Genomic DNA, 24,053 nt, shown 5'->3' on the forward strand with positions numbered 1-24,053 from the left:
TACCTCTATGGAGCCCTCAAAGACCACCTCAGAGCTCCACAGATGGTTAAAAAAAAAGAGGATTCAAAACATTCTTTAAAAAAGCAAAAAAAACAACAGATTTTTAATTGACTGTTTTATATCTACTGTGTGCTTCCATTGCTTTTATTGCTGCCTGTGATGTCCACTTTGAGATTTATTTCATAAATGTAAACTGTGTTACGAATAAAATTAATAATAAAAAACTATTATTATTATTATTATTATTATTATTATTACTACCTCTTCAGTTTGTGATGGACTGGATCTGGGCATTGGTGACATCTGGGGCGTCTTTAGTTGTCCGCTTCCGCTGTCCCCTCCGTGCACCGTCTGGACATGGTTATGCAATTCTGCCTCTGACTCAAACTTGACGTTGCAGCTTGAGCACCGTGTCTTTGTGGCCGCCGTTGACGATGTAGAAGAGGACGAGGACGACGAGGACACGGCTTTGCCTTTCCCCTCGCCTGGGCTGAGACTCCCTCCCTGAATCCATTGAGCGGTGTTCGGCGCTGGAGTGGAGGCACCTCCCTGGTGCTGCTGTTGTCTGCCTCCATTCATCGTTGGGCTGGAGCTCTTCGAACCAGCACTGGCCACGCAAGATGCGCAAAGTCCATAAGGCAGGCCGTTGATGTCCAGCTTAACCAGGTCCTGCTTTGAACGGAAATCTTTCAAGCAGGCGGCGCACTTGAAAGGTTTTTGGACGTGATGTAGATGCTGGTTGTGAAAGATGGCATTGCCGCGCCCAGTGGATTGGTTTGCGGACATGGTCCCGGTTTTTTGCATGTGGAAAGTACCGTGGATCTTGAGCTCCAATGTGGAGGTGACTGTCTGCATGCACACCACGCATCTGAAACCCGTGAGAGAATTCCTCAGGTCAGGGTGCATCTGACAGTGCTCCAGGAAGTCCTCCTCACTATGGAGAGGCATCTTACAGATGCGGCAGCTACCCGTATCGAGACTTTTGCTGTGGGTGACCTTGTGTTCGGTCAGGGTGAGCAAGGAGGGGAAACGCTCCCCACAGATAGGGCACATGTAGTGCTTGACTGGCCCAAGGTGGGTCTGCATATGTTCCCTTAGACCGGCCTCAGAGAAGAAGGTGCGAGAGCATACGTTGCACTTGTGGTTTCCTTTTATCATGTCAGCTTTCCTTTTCATCATGGCACTCTCACCTGGGCGAATGTTGTGGTCCCTCAGCTGGTGGTTCGTCAGAAGCGACTCCATCGTGTAAGAGGCCCCACAGATGTCACAACTATACATGGGGTCTGCCGTCTCCACTTCTTCCTCACTTCCGTCATGGCTGTTCATTGACTCAACTGCAGATCCTCCTGTGGTTTTTGTGCCATGGCTGTTGGTCAAGAGACCTTGCAACTCTGCCTCATCTTTCGGATGGCCGTCCGCCCCGCTGACCGCAGAGCCGTTGGCGCCGCAGTTCTGCGCCTTGCCCTCAAACACGCAATGTTTCTCCCGCAAATGCTTCTCCAGCAGCACAATGGCATGGAAGGCCTTGCTGCAGAAGCGGCAGTTGTACTTCTTGCTGTGGGTGGTGATATGGCACTGCAGCTCCACCTCCGTCCCGAAAGACTCCCCGCAGAAGATGCAACGATGGGCGCGACCTTGGTTTTCCAGGTGACTGTGTTTGACGTGTAACTGCAGGTCTGTCTCGTGCCTGAAGTCCCAGTTGCATGAGGTGCAGCGGTACACCTTCTTCTCATTGCTGTGCTTGACAGCTAAGTGGAGCTGAGTCGACACCTTTGAGTCAAACACCTCTTGGCACAGCGTACAACGGAAGAACACAAAGGTGTGCATGTCCAGCAGATGCTTCTGCAGGTCATCCACGGACGTGAACTGCTTGTCACAACTCTCGCAGATGTAATACGTGGAGGTGATTGTGAAGTGAATGGTGACGTGCTTCAGCAGGGATTCTTGGTTTGGAAACTCTTTGTTGCACTGTGGGCAGGTCAGCTGAGGCTGCAGGCCATCTCGGTGAGTCTTCAGATGAGTCTGGAAAAGATCCAAGTTTGTATACTTGGCCCCACACTGGTTACATATGAACTCGCTCGAAGAGCGTGTGGCGGCTCCGCCTTGCTTGAGCATGGACGCTTGTTCTACAGTTATAGGGGACGAGGGGCTGAGAGCGTGCAACGTCTTCTTTCCATTATTGATGTAGTTGAGTGCAAGGGGAATGTTCTTGTGATTCTCCTTGATGTGCTTGTTGAGCTTCAGAACACTGTTGAATATGGGTGAATTCGTGCAGTACGAGCAGGAGTATACCTCCACAATGGGCTCCTTGGGGGTGACCGCTAACGGAGAGTCGAAACGCAGGCTACCCCCATCGCAGTGCGTTTGACGAACATGCTCTTCCAAGGTCGTCTCCGTCAAGAAACCCATGAAGCACTGGGGACAGAAGAAAGCGTTGCTCTCCTTGGCAACAGGACTCGGAAACCCGTGGGAACAGCGGATGTGCTCCTGAAGGGCGTTGAGGTCACTTAGTATCTCGGGACAGAAGTTGCACTGAAGGAGGGAGTCGGACAAGCCGGCTAGCAGGGCCGCGTGGCCTTCAGCATTGTGGACCTGCTTCAGATGTTCATTAAGATTCAATAACGAGGGTAGGACTTCCAAGCAGAACTGGCACGTGTGAGCCTGCTCCGGCTTGTCCAGATGCATGGTCCGAAGGTGAATCTGAAGCACGGCCAAACTGGAGAACACTTGCTTGTTGCAGTACATGCAACTGTAGGAAACCTTTGGCTGTTTGGCGGCTCGCCCCCCAACGTCCGACGCGTTATGAGCAGCCCTCTTCCTCCTGCCTCGAGTCTTGGGGACAGGTGGCGCCGTTTCCACCATCGTTGAGCTGTCAACGGAGAGGTTCGAGTCAGGAGTGGTGCTTGAAACAGAAGTGTAGCCCACAGTCAGCAAAGAAGGGCTGTTACTATGGTTACTAGATTCCGGGAGCTGATGGATGTCCATGTGAGCATAGAGGTCTTCAACAGACAAAAAATGCTCGGAACAGATAGCACAGGGGTGGCTCTTGCGGTCCCGGCTGTGGGCCTGGTCGATGTGGGTCAGCAGGGCACCCTCGTCGCTGAAGGGCTCGTGGCAGTAGATGCATTGAAGGGTGGCACCAAGCCCTCCGTCCTCTGACGGGGAGCACTCGGGGTGGCACTCGGCAATGTGCCTTTGAAGGTCTTCCGGAACATCGAAGCCTTCCTCACATCGGCTGCACTTCCGCGTCTCTTTCAGCTTCCAGTCGTCGACTTGACAGAGGCTCGAGCCGCCGCCCTCTTTGCCCCGCTCGTGCACTTGCATGTGGCCGTGCAGCGAGCTGGACGAGAGGAAGCCTCGGCGGCACACGGGGCACTTGTGTGGTTTGTTGGAGGCGTGAGTTTTCATGTGGATTTTCAGGTGGTCGCTGCGGGAGAAGGCCGAGTCGCATTCGCCGCAGTGGTACTTCTTGTCGCCGGTGTGCAGCTTGACGTGTCGGTCGCGGCTACGCTTGTGCTTGAACAGGCGGCTGCAGAAGGTGCAGTTGAACGGAAGCTTGTCGCGGTGGCTCTGCTCGTGACGTTTGAGGAAGCTTAGGCGGCTAAAAGACTTGCTGCAGAATTGGCACGGGTACGGCAGGCCTGGTCCCCCTTCGTCCTCTCCGAAATCATAGTCCTCGCAGTGTCCCGGAGACGTCTGATCCTTACTGGAGGGAGATGACGCTGGCCAAGAACATGATGGGTCGTCCTCGATGTCGGCACCGTCTGGAAAGGAAATAGAGAGAGAGAAGAGGTTGTCAGTGAGGCTGTTAGGGAAAAACGTTACGTTCGCAACCCATTAGTCTCATTCATTTGCATCTACACTAAAAGGTGAGTGACTTTTGTGTTTTCGATCATGTTAATTGCAAGTAGGGTGTGAATTATTTTATCTTAAATAACATTGAACAATATCCAAAAAGTTACAATAAAACACACAATTTAAAGTATAATTAGAGATAATAATAAGAAGAAATACTTTTACCACAATTAACCTTGTATGTGGCCATGTAATAGCTTAGCCCACTGTGACTCATAGCACAATCTCTCTGACATTTAAAGCCAAAGCAAGACAGTGGGTGTACTTGAAGATGTAAGCCTGGCATGAGGTAAATTAGAACATTTCTATTATTTCTGAACAGCTACAAGACCATAAAAAATGTAAAAAAAATAAAATAAAAAAAAACAAGAGCCCCTGAAATGACTTTAAAGCCAGACAAAAGACACAAAAAATTCTACACGGGTGGGGTGGGAGAGAAGATTAAACGAGCAATTTCAACCACGGCCATACATAGCCTTTAGGAAGCCTCCGCCGCAAGACAAATGATTTTCATGAAAAGTTGAGCATTCAGAGCATCAGTCAATAAATATCCGATTATAGAATGAACATTATTATCATATTTATCAGCATGCAAAGCTGCGAGGCAAGTGATAATGGTTTAAAGAATGTGTGTTGCGCAGAGGAGGCAAACAAGAGACACAACACGAGAGAGCATCTAATGTCTAATAACATGACAATAAGCTTCCAATAGTAAATTTTTTGGTCATTACTCCACAAAAAATAAAAAAAATAAAAATATTGAGCAGGATTTAAAAAACTAAAGACAGACCAAGCTGTCTGTCCCTTCAGACTAGACTTGCCAGCCATTGTGGCTTCGCACCTTTAGATAATTGGATGCGTGCTGTCGTAAGTGCTAGCGTCTAGCACAGCGATAATTGCTTTAACAATTCTTCCTCGGTTACACCTCTGACACAAGACAAATAAATTATTGCTATTACCACATTCGTACATTTCTGTGAAAAATAGAAGAGATGATTGGCTAGTGTTTGTAGGGATGAGCGAATCCCGATGCCAGGTATTAGGTTGATACCAGGCACAGATACTTAAGGGGCGAAAAAAAAATCGGGCATCGCAAAGTCCTCCTCGGCAGTAGTTGGCGCTATAGTGAGGCAGTTTGACACATCACCGACCCATCATGCGCGCTACAAAGAAAGGTCTGTGTTCACTTTTTTTTGTCAGTATTAGTACTCGTTATCGGTACTCAGAGTACTCAGAGTGAATACTCGTACTGTATCGTACTGAAAAATGGTGGTACCGAACATCTCTAGTTGTATAAATAATAACAAAATGTTTGTTTAACCTAGTTAGGCAAACATGTTTCATATTTTTTGTTCATTTTTTTTTTAAATATGGATTAATAGGTGTATTAGGTATAATGGTGTAGTGCCACATTGGCTGACTTGTGCTGGCAGTGTGGGTTTAGTTCCCACTCAGTGATGATGTAAATGTGGGTGTGAATGGTTATCTGTTGATAGGCATTAGGACCCTGAACAGGAGAAGCGGTCTTGAAAATGGATGAATGGATGAATTAAATTGAGGAATAATTCCACACCATTTTCCTAAATTCGCCAATGGTGCTGCTACCGAATTTCTGTTTGGCTAAAATTGTCCCGTGAGGTGTGGAATTTAGGACACAAGCGCAGACCAGACACAGATGTTGGGAAACAGGGTCTTTATATACAAAAACAAAATAACAATGAAGAAGGCAGAGAAAAAACTTGAACTTGAAAACACTCGATGAAGAAGCCTTAGCTAAGAACCAATGAGCGGGCTGGATGCATGGAAGCAACATCAAACACAGAAAAACAGCTTGCAAGGACGTGCAGATAGCAACCCTCGACTGTGCTGAGTAAAATCTTGGCACAATTGCACAATTCTATATAACAGAATAAAGGTTTATGTGACAAAATAGGAGTGACTCATCATAAGGGATATTTGAACAAGACTAGACACACTAAGAGTGGCTAACTCATCACCGAGGGACAAAGCAACTGTATAGCAACTACAAAATAACAATAACTAAACAATAAGACTAGTTCCATCCACCCATTTTTATTCTAATTTTCAAGAAGTGCGAAAATAAAATTGAATGGAAACACCAGAAATTCGAAAAAGGGCCCAAAATTAGCAAAAACAGTTTTTACGCAGGCTTTGCAAATAACCGCTGGCGAAACCGGATAAACGTTGCACGTTTTTATTACGTCACACGTACGTTTGTAGTCCCAAAGCCATGTCGGACGATAAAGAATGGAAATGATACGTTTGGGGAGACAACGAAACAGAAATCTTTTTGGAATTAATTATATAAACAAATATTAATGCTATTTTAGATGGAAAACAGCAAAGAAACGCTAAGGCTACGGTGTTTAGGAATTACAAAAGCATACTCATACGACGTAATCGCACGGCGCAGTCGTTTCCTTCTTTTAAATTACTGGTGGGTCGCATCTCTTAATGGTGTATGCCGCCACCTACAGCGGCGGAGTCCCCTCTCAATATTCACAAAAGAAGAACCGATGGAAACGGGCATAAGTCGGATGTCTGTTTTGCGCATTTTCAGTAAATTCACTTAAAAATTTCATTTTTTTTCTTTTTTTTTTACTGGAAACTTAAACTTTTCACTTAAAAATTTCAAAACAATTGGATGGAAACCTGACTACTGACTAATACCTCCCATAGCTACTGCATAGCAATCGACAAAATAAAAAGGATTAGACAAAATAAGATTTATTTTATTTTTATTTTATTCAATTATGCCTCATCATAATACAATACCATAACAATCCAATGACCCCTTGACCAACCCAAAACACAGTTTTATATGAACAACCCAAAAACACAGTCATAACAAAAATGACTTTACTGTTCGAATCAAAGCGCCATCTGCTGCTTTGGCATTTATGCTTTTTGGGGAAAATTACTTCTTGAAAATCCTCGTGTGCGTAGCCTTACATATTCAAGGGCAAGCAGGTGCAAAGAATCACGGGGGACGCCACCAATATTGCTCCCATATGTGTTACAAATACTTGACGGTCTCCTGATACGCATTCCAGTGCTGACATTCCAGCGCTGTTGTATTGTACACTAACACGACTGGAAAACACCACTTCCACAAGTTCAAAAGGTTACAGGCCACTTCTTCCTGCTGTCCAAATCCAAGTGCTCTCGACTTCCTTACCTAAATAAAACCGTGTAATCCCTACCCCTTCAGAAAAAGCTATGTCAAAAGGCCAAAACTTAGAAATGGAAAAACAAGAGGAAACGGCAAAGATTTATGAAGGAAGGAGGGGTGGCGGTGAAGGAAGAGCTCTTTGCGGGAGCCAATCTGTAAAGAGTCGAGCTGACAAATCCAAGTGTCTCTTCCCCTCTCTGTTGTTTTTACAACGCGATCTGCCCTTCATCAGGATATCATGCCCTCTCCGAACACTTGCCCCCCATCAGGGCCTATCTTCAGGAAACAGATGCAGTCGGAGGAGGCCATTCCCTCGTAAACTGCTGAAAGCGCCACGTTGAGAGCCCACACCTCCACACCGCAACCCTCCTCAATACCTTCCCCCGCTGGCGAGGCGCCCACTCGACGCATCTCTCTCAAGGTGCGAACCTCGCTTGGTTTGCAAGCCTCCATACGAGCATCACTCTTTGCTTTGCGAGAGGGTAGCTGACTCAGTGCGATGCCCTCCTCCGCAGAGGGGGCGGCGCTGCCCTCTCTCCCTCGGCCATGGAGACCATGCGTGAAGAATGACCCCAGCCAATGCCTTACAGTCAAATGTATTGGCGTTTAGACAATGCTATAAAACAAACAAACAAATGGGCCCGTATACAAGGTTAAATGAAATTCGACGGTCCTAAATGAGGATGCATTTGCCTTGGGACACCGTCAAGCTGTCGTTCCATTGTTTGCTTATTTGCTTGATGTCAATTATTTATTTAGTGCCGTTACTCCAAGGACACATAAACATAAATTTGAAAGAAAACATAATAAAAGGATTTCGTCTTCATCAAAGAGACTGAATGATCATGTGCAGATAATAGTTTGTCAAGTAATATTCTGGCATATCAAAAGCAAGACAACGGGACAATTGCCACTCAAATTCGAACAAAATGTTCAGAGATAAATTTGCCTCTAAAATCACACATCCTGAGGTTTTACAAATTTAGACCCTGACCTAGTTTTTTCATAGTATACCCCGGGACTTGTGCCGTTGGGAATTTGAAGAACATTTATGTGGGAAAAAAGACCTCCAAAGTCAAATGTCCCAAAGGTCAAACAAATGGCAATTCAACCAAAAATTCAAAAAGTCAAACACATAAGGTTGAACAATTTGGATTTCAACCAACAATTAACCAGGAAAACAGTCCTCCTAAATCAGATTCCCCCGAGTTCGTAAAATTCGCAATTTGAACACAATTTCGCTTAAATTGACCTTCTCTGAGGGCATATAATTTGAGATTTAGCCAAACTTTTCATGAAAAAACATGCCTCAAATCAGTGATTGTGCAATTCACCGATTTAAATAATCAGCACAAAAAAACGACCTCTAAATCCCACATCTTACTGAGCTGCGAAGCCTTGCGAGTGTTTGCGAAGATAGCAAATGTTTTTCCGTCAGGGTTCATTCAAGGTTGCAAACGGTCGCAAAGATGTTTGTCAGACGTTCGCCAACAGTTTTATTGTAACTTGTTAAACATTTCTTAAGAAAAATGGCTGCAAATGTTTGTCGAACATGTTCAAAATTTCTTGATAAGAAAAACTATTTGCAACCACCGTTTACAACCTTGAACCTTTACCAGCGTTGTGTGTAACCACCTGTCGTCAAAGTTAAGGACGAGGGTATTTGTTTGTATTACAGTAGTTCATCTCTTTACAGTACACTCATATAATAGTTAAGAATGTTAAATTATATATATTTTTTAAATCTAAAGTGAATAAAGGTTTGAAGATGGCAACACTTTTTTTTTGGGGGGGGGGGGGGGGTAACACTGCTTCTGTTTCCACTATTTACGATGTAAAAAATTAATGGAAGTGTAATCAAAGTCCAAAGAAAAGAGGTTCGACCAAAGAAGTTGCCCTGTATATGATTTATTAACTGTATAATATCCCATGAGGCTGAAAGGTTCCGCGGCTGTAAAGACGTAGTGACTTAGTACTTTGTTTTAGTGGCAGGACACTTTTTTTTTCTTCCACGCAGGTTCATTCTCTCGCTCTCTCCCACACATACACAGAAAACAGAGCTCGAAGTCCAATGGCCAAAACAAGTATGTGAACAACCGTGGATGAAAGCGCAATCCTTCCTCAAGAGACCGGCAGAGGAAAGAGAGAGACAGACTTGTTTTTTTCCCCTTCTTCACCCTGACAAGAAATGCCCAGGCCTCAGCAGCAGCCTGAGTAAATAAAAGAACGGGCCTTACTTCCCAGTCTCTCGGGCCGGGGGCCTGTGCACGCCAGCGCTCTCTGTGCTGCTGCCAAAGGGGATGCTGGGGCCTGAAAAACTACACCCTGCAGCTGAAGGGCTGTCTTTGTTGGACTGCCAAGGCCTTCCTGAGCATCCTTCAGCCAACAGCCTGTCACATCCTGGGAGGAAGACCTCCATCTTAAGGCCTGTCCCTCTTTGGGAGTTGTGTCCCTACCCATCAGCGCCACCACCACCACCACCTCCCACTCACTCTGTTTAATGTCTTCTATATGAAACAAAACAACCCCAGCCGCGGGGATTGTGCCATAGTTGTACGTTAGCTGGGGAGATGAGATCTCCTTTATTTACATGACAGCAAAACAACTGGAAAGGCATTCTGTAGTGCACAGACCTCCACCAAGTTAAGGCAACACAAAGGATTCCAAGCAACAAATATTTTCGATATGGAACTGTACCAATATTATGACGGGTCCATTGACAGCAAATAGTAGAGAAAGAAAATATATTCCACCCACCTTTTCAATCAAATATCCACTCAAATTAAATAGATTCTGCCAATGCATGTTCCACCTAAGTCGAGCGTCCCTGATTTCATACAGCCGGAATCCGACTGAGCCACCATTTGCGGATATTGTACACAGATACCTCTAGAATCGAAGGCCCTTGAGAGTGTACGTCTCAAAACTCAAACAAAATGGCAGAGGTGGGCACTTCCGTCTCTCCATTGGCCCTGTCGTTGACGCATGCCCACATCGAGTGCTTTATGATGTGAAACGTAAAAAAAAACAAAAACAAAGACTGAGCACCATTTGAAGCAGGTTTTCATCCATTAATCTGGATCAGTACAGACGGTCCTTCTGAATCTGTGTATTCTTCGAGGTTTCGTGTCATAAAGCTGAAAATGTGGCCATCCGTCAAGGACGCGGCCGACGGAGAGACGAAAGTGCCCACCTCTGCTAAATACATCCATCCTTTTTCTTAACCACTTATCCTCACAAGGGTCGTGGGGGGCGCTGGAGCTTATCCCAGCTGGCTTCGGACAGTAGGCGGAGTACACCCTGAACTGGTTGCTAGCCAATGCTAAATACATTAGAAAAAATATACTTTGAAAAAGACCTCTCAGGTCCTGCAATTTGGAATCCAGCCAAATATTCAGGTAAGAATATGTCGTTTACAGGTCAAACATCAGAATTCAATCAAAATCTCTAGGTATGATATGCGTCCCTGATTTCATACAATTTGGAATTACACAAAAGTCTGTTGGAAAAATATCCCTCAAGATCTGAGATCTGATCTGAGGTCGTACAATTTGGAATTCAACCAAAATGTTTTGTAATGATACATAAGCCCCTAACGATGAACCCCCCTGTGAAGTTGCACAATTCAGAATTCAACCAGCATTATATTGAAAATGATTTCTCTAAAATCCCACAAATATTTGCAGTCACAATAACTGTCATAATAACAGCATATCTCACAATACATCCATTTAGTTGACATTAAATTAACCCTGTAATTAGTTTGGCTTTTTGTTCTCCAAGATTTATTCCAGACTCAAATAGCGGTAATGGGAGAAGTAAAAGCAAAGTCCAGGAAGGTTCATGGAAATCAGTGGTGTTGTTATTTTGCGTAATGCAAACCACCCAATGAACCCACAAAGTAATGGGTGAAGGTGAATACCTCTCGCATTCACCCTTTCATTTAGCTTAAAGTATCTCGTACTTTTCATTAGGTTCTATACATGCAGGAGCACTATATAAAAGAAAGAAATCTTTTAATTACTCAATAAGCATATATTTTTTCCTTTGCACGTGGGTCTGGAGGTTTCCCGTAGCAGACTGAAGTGTTCTTTGTGCTCTGCTTCCTCTGTGTTCATTCATAGTAACCTTTCCCAGAGTAAATACTCCTGTTCAAATAAAGCCCTTAAATCTGGGAACAGGTCGTCTGCCATTTTTGGACTCTAAAAACCCAGAGGATACGTTTTGATTTATGTCCGCTATTAATATATTTGGGTCTTAACAAAATACACGGGCATATTTTTAAGGGAGCGTGACATTAATTCTCCTGATGATAGAACACATATGGTGGTGAAAAACTTGGTCATTTTTGCTTTTCATCGCCACTGGACCATGATGATCAGATCTTGATAAATGTGCCAGGAAGAAAAGATTTATGGATGGTTGCACGGCGGCCTCACAGTTCTGATTCGGGTTCAAATCATAGCTAAGGTTCTCGTGTGTGAAGTTTGCAAGTGTTTTCAAGAATTGGCCAATGGTTATTTGTCTATAGAGGATGTACCTTGCAATCGGGTGGTGAACAGTCCAAGGTGTAGTTTAGGACTAGTGGTAACTCTTAAATCCATATTGCATCGTCATACGCTACTTCTAAGGTGTTCTAGACTCCAATCTTAAACTCTTGTAAGCTGTATCTTTGTGTGTATGCTTGTCAAAAAAGATATGTTTTGAATGTGAGTGTATTTGTTGGCACATGGGGGATTGGGAACTCATTGAATAAACAAAAAGCTGACAACTTGTCTGATGTAACACCGTGACCTCCCTTCATATTCACAGACGTGATCTTTTCTTTTTGTATTATTATTATTCCGGAAGAAGTAGCGAGCGTTTCCCCGCGAGACAACAGCATGTGTCATCTCAGCACTTTACCGTTTCTGATGCCCAAATAGCGGCGCGTGTCTGAACAACGCACTCGTCATGTACGGCACGCTTTGTGACACCGTCACTTAAGATCGAATGGAGAATGCGGCAAAATGAATTTGCACATTATCTCTGAACACCCTGTGTTTAAGCGTTCTTTGAAATAACTTCTTATCATCACCGTCCTACCTGCCACTCATCTTTGGCGCCGCTGTTAGCGGCTAGCATTAGCGGCACGTTTTGTACTCCCGGGATTGTGACTATTGCAATTTTGTAATTCAAATATGGCACAGTGACTTATCTGCAATATCCACACCCAGTTTTTGCATCAAACAAATAAGAAATCACTTTTAGTATGTGTGTGAGACAGTAGCTTTATTTTAAATGTTTCTATTGTCGTTACATTGTTACCCAGCTAGGGTAGCTAACTAGTTATGGGTACATCTGGTGCAATTAGTTGTAATAGTAGTAGTTTTATTGGTGTAGTAACTAGTTGTCAGTCAGTACCGATAGCTAAATAGTTACACACCACAGTTTTGCATCAAGCAGCTACATAACTCAACAGCAGTTAGTTAGTTAGTCAGCATACCAGTGCGCTCTTAATTTCAAAGTTGTGATGGACAATAGTATACACCTATCTAGCTATATTGTTGTTAGTTACTTACCTATGTGACTTGTTGAGTCAGTGACAGTAAGTTAGGAAATTACATAGATTCACACCATAATTTTACATCTTACTAGTAAGAAACTACTTAAAGAATTGGGATGTTATGGAAATTGTTACCCAAGCCTGACCAATTATTACTTCACTAGGCAGCTGGTTAGTCAGTCAGTTACGTGGTGCGTATTAACAACCAGACGGTTTTGATTTTTGATTCCCTGTGGGACAGTATAATTAATATTTATTTGTAGCTATCTTATTTAGTACATCTAATTTGTAAGTTAGCTAGAAGGCTATCCAGCTCGGATAATTATTCAGTCAGTCAGACATTACAAGTTAAATGGAAAGTTAGCTAGTAAAAAAACAACAACAATTGCTTGCGCCACACTGAAAAGATACGATTTTTCCAATTAGCAAATCAGTCAGTAGATTATGGTTTTCTTTTCCTTTTGGCTCGTCCTGTTAGGGACCTGTTGGGGTTTACATCAAAGTCTATCTTCTGCATTATCCTCTCTAACACCGACTGCCCTCTGTCTTCCCTCACTACATCCATCAACCTTCTCTTAGGTATACTGTAAGTCACAATTTTATATATATATTTTCACAAATCTATACTATAGTCAGTGTGCATGTGCTATTTTTACACATTACTGACCAGTCTAAAGAGCTGAAAGTGGATTGCAATGTTTACAGTTGAACAAAAAATGTTGTGGATTCCTGAAAAGTGATTATTTTGGAGGTACAAGTACTCGGCCTGACACCAGTAAATAGTAAAGAAATGGCTAATTTAGGTGAGGAATCCATATTTGTTTTGCACCCATTCTTTTTATTATATATGTTTTTTTTTTAACCAAGCAAACACAATATACCTTTACGCATAACTGACAAATGTCAGGTCCCCCTTCGCAACGCAAGAGATCAATCAATGCTACAGGAGAGAGGAGGGGTGAGGCTTGTGTGTGTGTGTGTGTGTGTGCGTGTGTGTGTGTGTGTGTGTGTGTGTGTGTGTGTGTGTGTGTGTGTGCATGTATGAGCAGTGCAAAAGGCCAAGGCAGGAAAGTCAGCAGATGAAATAAAGCTTCACTTCCTGGGGTTTGAAAAGCAAGTTGCCCAGCCTGACATCACACACCTTCACATCGACTGGACCCCTGGACTCTGAAGTCTGGGCGTCCATTACACCAGCACCGTCGTGGCCCCGCCTCTCAGCCACGGGGAAAGCAGCAAAGCATCAACTACTTTGTCCACATTAGCCACGTCCCCCAGCTCAGACAGGCACACTTGGTCACTGTCCCAGAAATCACACTGCTCCAGTGGCACCCCGGGAAAGTTAGACAAATGGAAGGCCAGAGCCGAGGAAAAGTAGGGCGGCCGGTCATCATTTACTATGTTTTTTTTTGGGGGGGGGTTTTGCCCTGTGATAGCGAGACACCATGAAAAATGGATAACATACTGTATGTCAAACGTGTGCCTAATACACTCATATACGTCCACAAATAGACCGACTAATATAAAAAAACAATCGTAAAATGTACTTATACTAGTGTTAAAAGTGAGTGTTTTTATTTTAACAACGCTGGGGGGCCACATATAAGGGAACCACACACTTCCCACCACATGTATGTATGACAAAAAGGCCATAATAAATGTGAAAAAATACAGGCTGGCCTGCAAAGGGCAAAAATCCACCAGAATTGACAAAATGCATGGGGAAAATTGGGGGACAATATATATATATATATTTTTTTTAAACCCAAAAATTACTTAAAAAAACATGCTGATAAACCTGTAATAAAAAAATATATTTTTTAGAAAACAAAAGATGGTTGTCTCCCTAAAACATAAAAGCCCCCCCCCCAAAAAAAAACAACAACACTCATCTCCCACCCCCACCACACCAAAAAATACAAATATTGTGAAAAAACATTCACAATGGTCAATTTGAAGATCTGTGGATTGTTTTCTTTTAGCTTCTTACCTTCAACTCTACTTTTGTTAGTTAGCTAGCTATGTGGCTATACTTGAGTTCATGCCAACGAGCTAGTAAGCACAGCAGCTAGCTATCTGCTATAGTATCTGTCAGTGAGCTCATTAGTTACTTATTCATTTATTTAGTAAGGCAGCCTGCTAATCTGTCCATCAGTAACCAAGTTTAGTCAGTTAGTTAGGTGGATAAAAAATCCATTGGTCAGTCAGTGAGTTGCCAGCGACAAAATCCATCCATTAGCTAGTTAGTTATTTAGCCGTATGGTTAGCTATTCTGTCTGGGAAGTTAGTGAGTTTGTTAGGGAGTTGGCAACGTAGTCTGTCCCTCAGCCAGCTAGATGTTAGTTAATTAGCTTGCGGCAAGCAAGTCCCGCTGCCATTCAGCTAGTTAAGTTTGGACGTGGGTAGCTAGTCTGTCAGCTAGTTAACCAGATGGCGAGCAAATGGCTCAAACCAAACTAAAGAACAGATGTGCAATTTAAAAACATGATTTGCATTGCTTTTTCTTCTTCCTTTTTTTTTTTTGCTAGCATTGTCGGTCTAGTCTAGGCTCGTGGTAGAGGGAGAAGCAAGAAGAGGTTGGGGCATAAGTGCAAACAGGAAGAAGGCTGTCCTGCAGGTCTTGGCTCGTCCAGTGGCCACAGTGAGTCTCGCAGGGGGAGAGAGGAGGATGACAATCTGTCCCACAGCATGGCCCCTCCATCGCCTGCCTCACTGCACTGGCTCTAAGGGAGGACGGGGTGGGCAGGACATGCGTGCGTGCGTGTGTGTGTGTGTGTGCGTGCGTGTGTGTGTGTGTGTGTTGTTTCCACAACACTGCGGCAGATCAGGTGCAAGATCCAGCAATCCATTCTATATGCTGCTGCTAATGCCTGCTCACTGTGTGTACTGTGCAATTTTATTCCCACTTTTTGTTACTTATTCAGGTAAATATGACTTATGTATCAGCTTAGAGGAAAAGAATTGTTGTGTGTGTGGAAATAGGCTGACTTATTTTGTGGCCACTTCATTACAACGTTTCAAGAGACACAGCTCAAAACTTAGCTCAAGATTCGGTGAATTCCGTGGGGTAGTGTTGGGGCAGGCACCTGGATGTATAATTCTGGGAGAGTGCATGATGTCAAATAAAGACAAAAATGTTTACTAAAAAGTAGTCTGCATCATAATTGGAAAAATATAATTTCAGGCTCTTTCGGCTACCATCTTCGCTCGCTCTCTGCTACCTGCTTTGTGGTCTGATTATCACATGTCAGTAAAAGATGTTCTTGGGTGATTATCCTGTGGTGTGCTAAGTGATTTTACTTCCGTTCAGAGAACATTCTGGGAGCCAAAAATCATAAATATTAAACCTGTTCATTCTTTAAGATAAAGAAGTTTGGTTTTTTTGCGTGTGTGTGGTCAAAATTGAGTTGGATGCAGTTACGGACGTCATGATTGTGACGGCAAACGGAACAACAACAGATGAGTGTTTGTAGAACTCTCAAACTTAATGTACCAGATTTTTTAAATTTATTCTACCACCATTACTCTTTCTTACAGCAATCCAGACACCATGTGGCACCATTCTACCTCTCACAGGTCAGTCTTGGTATCACGGCAGACATCTGATTTGGGGAGAAGTTTGGTGATAGTCGGTGTAGATAGTATTAGTCGTTACTCAATTGCTGTTTTTGTGTCCGCTTTACGTCCTTGTTAGCTTGTGAAACGTCATCTGTCGTGTCCCAAGTACTGCTGTCAGCTAGCTTAAATCAAGGATGCTTGATGGGTACTTGAGAAGGCTTGGCTAGCAAAATATCGCAAGCTGAATTTTGTTATCATGGAAACACGTAAAGGGGGCGGGGGTTAGCAACTACACATACATTTCTCAATTATGTAGGGTTGTCCATATTTTTAAAAAAATGGCTAAGGTGTAAAATAATAATAATAATACATCAGTATGCTGTGTGTGCACTTGTCTGCCCCTTGCTTCTTGACCTGTGACTTCTGTTTTTTCCCCTGATTAATACACAGAGGTTCTATTTGATATCTCCTCAAAGGCGTCCATGCTTGTCAGTGGTAGAACAACAGGAGACAGCCCGGGAGGGAGACAAAAACACAGAGCAGGGCGGGAGGGGAAGAAAAAAAAACACACATTGGAAAAAAACAAGCATCTACTCAAGCAAGACGATGTATTTTCATGCATCCCTGTCTTAAATGTCAAGATTTCTTAACCCTCAGCGACTACGGTGCTGACACATCTCCAAGGTCCAAGAGAACCTGCATCTATTAATAATTAGCCCTCGACAGACATTTTGCTTCACTTCTGTCCTTTTCCTGAGAGAATCAAATTTCACAAGTTCTTTTCCAGTCATTCTTCTCCTAATTTTTGTTGGCCCGAAATCCCGGCGGCCGCCAATGAACGAGCGATTGAGGCGTCGCATCAGCCTCGCCGCTCCTTCCTCTCCTTAATCATGCCTCTAATACCCTCCAGATGAATAAACAGCTTCATCCCTCCTCTCTGCGCGAGCCAGAAGGCTCCTCTCTGCACTCTTGAATCCAACTTCCAAGCAGAGAGCGGCAGCAGAAGAACAAGACGGGGCGCAGGCAAAACACGACAGATGGATGGGTGGATCAATGTGGAAAACGGCGCAAACGGCAAAGTAACAAAAGCCACGGCGAGATTTTCTGCTTTTTCCAATAATTCTTCTGATCTCTCACTCGACACAATTACCACTGTGATGATTCTCCTCATCTTTGAGTAGACTCCTAAGGACATGCTTGTGTTTTTTTTTGTGTTTTTGTGCAACCTTGTTGCTTCACACTGTGTCCACAGACTGCACAGGAAGGGGGAAGGGGCTGGGAGGTTGGCGGGTGGTTGAGGGGGGGGCGGATGCTCCCTGGAGAACCAAACAGGCCCTGGACCAGCACTTCCCTGGGCCCACTAAAGCGTGCCAGAAGACTCCCGACATGTGTGTACAGTATGTGAGCACAAATGGCTGACAGATTTCAGGGTTTGCTTTGTTTCTGCCTGCTCTTTTCTATTGCATCTAGGCTGTATCCTAATGCTAATAAGCGCTAGGGAAATACGTGTACACACTTGCGCACACTCGCATCTCCATGAGACTGGAATACAAGAAGGAGAATGACTAAGGGGCATTTTTACTTATTCATCATCACTGCAAATTAATTGAATCCTGTTTAGGAATTTATCAGCAGAAAAAAACTTGTGATTGTTTATTTGCAAAGTTTCAGTGTCACTGTAGAAGAGATGAGCCTACATTTTTAAAACATCTTCCTCCTCCTCCCAGATCCTTAATGGAAGCTCCTAATTTGCAAGAAGGCAATCACTGCTAGGCTTTACTTACTTAGTAACACATCACCACCACCTGGGAGGCTATTTGTGTTTGCCTCCCAGGAGAGGAATTGGACAGCCAACACTATGACAAAGGCACTCAGTGGAGGCAAGACCTCCACCAAGGCCAAACAGTCTTAACCTGGATCACTACTTCTCACATATTACAAATTTCAAAAGTAAGTAGGGATGGGCAAGTAACAAAACCAATTCTCTATTGGTGCAAATACCAGCCTTATTTTAAAGGGATACTTGACGCATTGAGCCAATTTCAGCAGTAAAAAGTTAACATTTTGTCCAGAATGAATTCGGTGATTTCTTTATTTTTCATGTACAATTAATACCTTTAAATGCTATTTTTTTCCACTTTCTGTCGATTCAAGATGACATGACCTGTGCTAAGGAAGTAGGTAACGACCAATCATGGCTCAGTTTGCTGACCAAACCCAGAAAACGGGTGAGCCAAGATTGGTCATACCTACTTCCTTAGCACAGGTGATGTCATCTTCAGTCGACAGCAAGTGGAAAGATTAGCTCTTAAATTTATTAATTGTACAAGAAAAAGTTATCAAATTCATTCGGGATGAATAATATAATATAACTTTTACTTCTGAAAATGGCTCAATGAGTCAAGTATCCCTTCAAGGTAACATACTCATGAAGACTACCAATTCCAGCCACCAAACAAATTGAACTAATTTAATTGCTCGTCAATCTGGTGACCGGTGGTTGTGTTACTACTTTAGCTAATGCTAAATGCTATTTTGGTTGACAATTCAGCAGCACTCAAAAAAACAACAACAACAAAAAAACAATGCACTCACCATTATTCAACTTCCCCCCCGTCCAACTCGGCAGCTATCAGAAGCCAGCTGTGCCGTTTATCTCGCGCCAGTCCGGCATTGTAATATTAGAAATACAGTATGCCACCAGAAAAGCTCAGCTTGCGTTGGGTGTGACCGGCAACCTCAGCTTTATGCTAATAGGACTACATTTCCCATGATTCTTAGACACGGAAGCAGGAAGTCGTTCTCGTTCTGGTATGACAAAAACATGTCTGTTAGTGATTACATGTAGTTAGTTTAATCGTTTGAATCTTTATGGCAAACTGTTTGACTGACTGAAAAAAAAGGGGGGGGCTGGCAAAATCAGTCGGGACTCAGGACAAACGTTTCAAAACCGGGACTGTCCCGCATACGCAACCCAAATGTCATTACTAGATAAGCTAAATTAGCCTAAGTTCTATTTGTTTTTTCCACTATCATTTCTTTCTTCTTTTTAGGTATCGACCAATCAGAGCTCATCTACAAGGCAAATTGGCCGCCCCTTGAGACGCCTAATTCAAATTCCACAAACACAATATCCATCAGAATGCTGTTTTGACTATGTGGGGCACATAGAACACATTATTTTAAAGACATTTTTGACTTCCTCTTTAAGAGCCATCAGAGCTATCTAACATATGTATCAATTCTCTGCATCTTACTTTGATGGACCGTTTCCAGGGATCTTGATATAGGATAGTGACTGAATATATAATCACCTCCCAATATCATCTATCACTGACAGCAACACCCATATCAGATAATTGCTTCTTTTTTCTAATCTGCCTGTCGCAGACAAGATGTGCGGCGCTAATACGGGGCTAATGTATATTGCTTCTGTACGGTTATAATTGGAATATACAGTGAGGAGGTAATAAAAGAGGTACCAGTGCTCAAGTTGCTATCTGAATTGCCAGGAGAATATTACAACTAGGGTGACCTTTAATTAAATTTGGTGTGCAAATATGGTGATGAATCAGCAAGGGACAGTTGCAGAGACATTGGAAAGCCAACAGTGGTAAACTCCAATGGTCAGAGGTGAGCAGCCTACTCGCAATTTGCATTTTAGGGTGACTATTTATGTCTGGATCGAACAGCTGGAGAAAATGTTTCAGTTCTGTTTAGTTTTAGGACACAAAAAGGAGTAAGTATTTTGTTCTTTCAGAAAAAGCTCCAGTCTTCCTCCATGGAAAGAGAGCGAGAACTTGGCATTATTGTAATGCAATGTGACGAAAAGGAAACATGGTTTTCTAAATATGGAATTCTCTTGAGTTAGCACTTTGCTTTGGCCTTTATACGTGTGAACGTTAAAATAAGATGCTCACATATATATATACAGTACTGTGCAAAAGTCATTGTTAGTATTTATTGTTTAATGGCCTTCCACGGCAGTCATGCTAACTTTGTAAAATAATAAAAAAGAGATATTCAGGCTTCAGCAATTAGAGTTTTTATTCCATTTAGATGTCAGCAAAAACAAGTTTTGGTGACTATACATGGTTGCTATACATGCTAAATGCTCTGCTTGTTTGTTGTAAAAAATAAAAATAAAAATCTGAAATGTTATTGATTTTTTTTATTAGATGATGTGAAAGTCTATGCACGATAAAACTTAAAATTATTCACACTTAGTGTACATTTAGATTTCATGGGCATTTTTTTAATTTGTTGAATGGGTATATTTTAGCTATAAACGACACAAGAAAGTGGTAAAAGACTTAAGACATTGTTCACCATGTACAAGTAATAATTATATATTATTATTATTATTATATATGATTATATGGTTTGAGACAAAAGGATTTGCTTCCCGAATATTCACGCGCAAGCAGACCCCATGCAACTCGGTCTGCTTGAATGATATAATAAAAGATCATATCCAACACTACATCGAGAATACTGCGATCAGATAACACACTTTAACTCATACTTATCTAACAGTACTTCAGTGCTGCTGTTTTGGCGAGCCACAAATGTTTGCGTGCCAACAATAGCATCTATAAACTGAGATAATTACCCTTACGACCAATGTATTTTTCAGATGGGAAAAGAGGCACCTATTTGAGTGCGTGTTACTTTAGAAGACGCAGCCGGCAACTATTTGAGGACATACTGTATATAAAAACATGAAGTGATTGGATCGGGATATACAAACACGCAATTGTATATCTCTATTTCTGTGAGCCCGAACATGTAACTTTCATAAGCACTTTCTATTAGGATTCGCCACACATAAAAGCAACCCACTCCTCAGCCTCTGCCTCAGCTAACCTTTATCCTATAGGGTCTAATTAATGTTAGCCTTTTTGAAGGGAGCAACGCTGCCCTCTTGTAGCCCAAATCCCTCTGTTTCACTGCTGAGCCAGGCTGCCTTGTTTAGCCACGACCAAAGCTTCTAGTCCCTATTAAGACCTGCACTTGGAACAAGAAGAAGATTTAATTATTTACCAACAGAAGAGAAGGGTAGGGAGGGAAGTATTTGGTATAGAGAGACCTTTTTTGAGTTTATAAATGAGGATTTATTATCATTGGATAGAGTGCATGGCAGAAACAAAAAAAAGTATATTTGGGAGTTTGAGTGTGCATAATGGACTGACCGGCCTCACTACATCCTATTTCTTGTCAAATCAAACCCTAACCCAGTCCTTATACTGCTGGGCCAATCGTGAGTCTGGATTTTGTTACCATGTAAAGATAGCAGGCAGCGCAACACACTGTTAGAACAGTATGTGGCGCGTGGAAACGTCACATCAGGTAAAGCAAAGATTGAAGGTTGTTTGATTTCACAAATTTGAAGGTAGAGCTTTTTGTACCCTTGACCTTAGCTTGGGGGCATTTCTGTACCTTTTGGGGCCCCGGCAAAGGCAGTCAAAGTTACAGCGGGATTCGTTAGTGTAGACGAGTGCTTCCCAAAGTCTGGTGTGTGAATCACTAGTGGTCTCTGACGAGCGGCAAGTTGTTACCAATACTTGGGGGTGCAATTTAACAAAAATAATAATAATAATAATAATAATCACTGATGCTACAGGGCCTTGCAAAAATGTCACGAGGATGATGGTCAGCACCATTATTGACACTATATGTAGGGGGTGCACCTCTCCAATAAATCTATTCAAGTCCAGTCCATTTGCGGAATGGTCTGATTCGGTTCCATTTCATTTTCTGATTTTGATCAAAGGCACAAATGTATGTGCAGTATTTAAACACTATTAAACAAAATGGTCTTTACATTCTTCCTTATGTTTTTATACAGTGTGCTATTATTTTTCTTCATTAAAAATCTAACAAAATAGAGTTGTGGTTCTTGGCAGGCTGGTGATGTTTTAAATCATTTTAATAGGGGAATTTGATTCTATATGTGAGTACATTTAGTTATGAGCTCAGTTACATACAAATTAATCTCTTAAATTAAGGTCCCCACTGTATTTTGACATTTTAAAAAGACACCATTTCAAGTTTTAAATTGTATAGAAATACTGTAGCATGAAATGTTTCCTTGAGGTTTTTTCTTTTTTTAGGTCATTTGAATGTTCCTTTTTTTCCCATCAATATAGACCAGTCCTCCTCAAATAGGAGGAATTTAGTAAACATATTTTTTTTGCCGGGCAAGAATAAAGCATCATTGCACATCTTCTCCAGTAGGTGGCGCTCTAATTGTCAGAGTGCATAAGGAGTATTAGCTTGTCTACAGAGGTGTACTTACAGTACAACAATTTTATAGACAAATGATACTATTCTTAGTCATGGTGGAGAGTTGGGGTGGGGCGTGAACTAGTGGTGTTTCAAAAAAATCAATTCGGCAATATATTGCAATTTTACAGTGCACGATTCTCGTATGATTCAATATGTGGTCGAATTGATGTTTAAACATCATATTCAAGAAAATGTCTTACATAAGGTTAGGGTTCACACTTTAAACATGGAGGAATGTTATATTAATGGAACATTAATAAAAACAACACAGATTGCTAGTTTGTTAAATACAGTGGCTCAAAGCTAAAAGCCTGAAGTTTCAGATACATAAATACATTTTCATGCAAACCTTACAGTGTACATGTACAAGTTTACTGATTAGTATTTTCTAAATTTGAGAAGAAAGAAAATGCAATAGTCGACTTATAGATTCGTCTCGGGATTAATTGGTATCGAATCGCCGGGTACTAGGCAATTTATACCCCAAACATGAACTATTTATTTTTCCTGGGGTGGGTGTAACAAAAAATCATTGATAAGGACTGATGTAGACCAAAATCCAATGATGCTATCGTATTCAACTGGCAGGCAAGTAAGTGTATTACTTTGACATGCCAAGTATTTCAACGTGAGCCACACAAAGGGTTAACTGGGGGCAAACTGTTTGCATTCTATCTGCATCTCTGCACAATCCAACAAAACATGCAGAATACAAAAGGGAATACATTGGGGGGGTCGGAGAGACAGACCAAACAATAAGCTCAACCACATGTGACAGAGTTAGACTTTGTGTGCGCATTTGCAACGTGTGTGTGTGTTGGAGTGGGAGACAACTCGCGAGAGGCGGGGAGAGGGGCGAGCGAGATGAAGACAAAATGCAGAGAGGGAGCGAGACAGGAGGGCAGCGGAGAGAAAAAGCAAAAGGCAGCGATCACATTTGCGCGAGTGCACATAACAAAAAGCTCGTATCGCCGACAAAAGGGAACACACGGGGGTATTTGTCGAGCTGTCGGCAGCGGCAGGATCCTATGAAACTTTATTAAACTGGAGGCCCGTCAAGTGGGGTAAACTACACGACTGGGGGCGAGGAGGGACTGAAGGAAGGAAGTTAAAATAGAAGGGAGAAAAATTCTTTTATTTCAGCCATGCATTAAGTCGCCTCCCTACTGAGCTGTGCTCCCCCCCTTCCTGGTTGTGGATAAAGCCCTCCCTCGGGGAGGCTGCTGGTAATTTCCAGAAACTCAGGTATTAGAAAAGTCCGTTTGGGGACCTGCCACAATATACCTTCACAATTTCAGACGCTCTAGAAAAAAAAAAGTGGGGGTGGTTTGTGGTAAAACCCCACGAGGCCCCCCCCCCCCCCCCAACCACAACCCCAGCTTAAATTTCTCAAGTACAGACAACGTTAGTGTGTGTGTATGTGGCTGCTGGTCCCCTTGGGATTGAGCACCAGCAATAGAAAATCCACTGCATGGAGAAGAAAAAAACATTTCCTCTCTGGTCTGGCAGGAGTGCTTTTTCTCCTCCTCCTCCTCTTTCTCCTCCTCCCCTGGCTCCCACCAGAGGCTTTTTACAAAACATGTGTTGCTGACATGTTGACAGATTGCTCAGTGAAGT

General features: G+C 42.7%; 1 protein-coding gene across 4 annotated transcripts in view; it reads right to left on the bottom strand.

Moving 5' to 3' along the window:
* Window positions 1–24,053, bottom strand: part of LOC144044259 (zinc finger protein 521-like) — a 164,762-nt gene that overhangs the window by 87,165 nt on the left and 53,544 nt on the right. For all 4 annotated transcript variants that reach the window (XM_077558561.1, XM_077558559.1, XM_077558558.1 and 1 more), the window contains one exon: window positions 262–3,764. In XM_077558561.1, coding sequence (XP_077414687.1) covers window positions 262–3,408 — 3,147 coding nt within the window. In that variant the 5' untranslated portion in view covers window positions 3,409–3,764. The remainder of the gene's footprint in view (window positions 1–261; window positions 3,765–24,053) is intronic.

Source organism: Vanacampus margaritifer, chromosome 2, assembly GCF_051991255.1.
Source record: "Vanacampus margaritifer isolate UIUO_Vmar chromosome 2, RoL_Vmar_1.0, whole genome shotgun sequence".
Lineage (NCBI taxonomy): Eukaryota > Metazoa > Chordata > Actinopteri > Syngnathiformes > Syngnathidae > Vanacampus > Vanacampus margaritifer.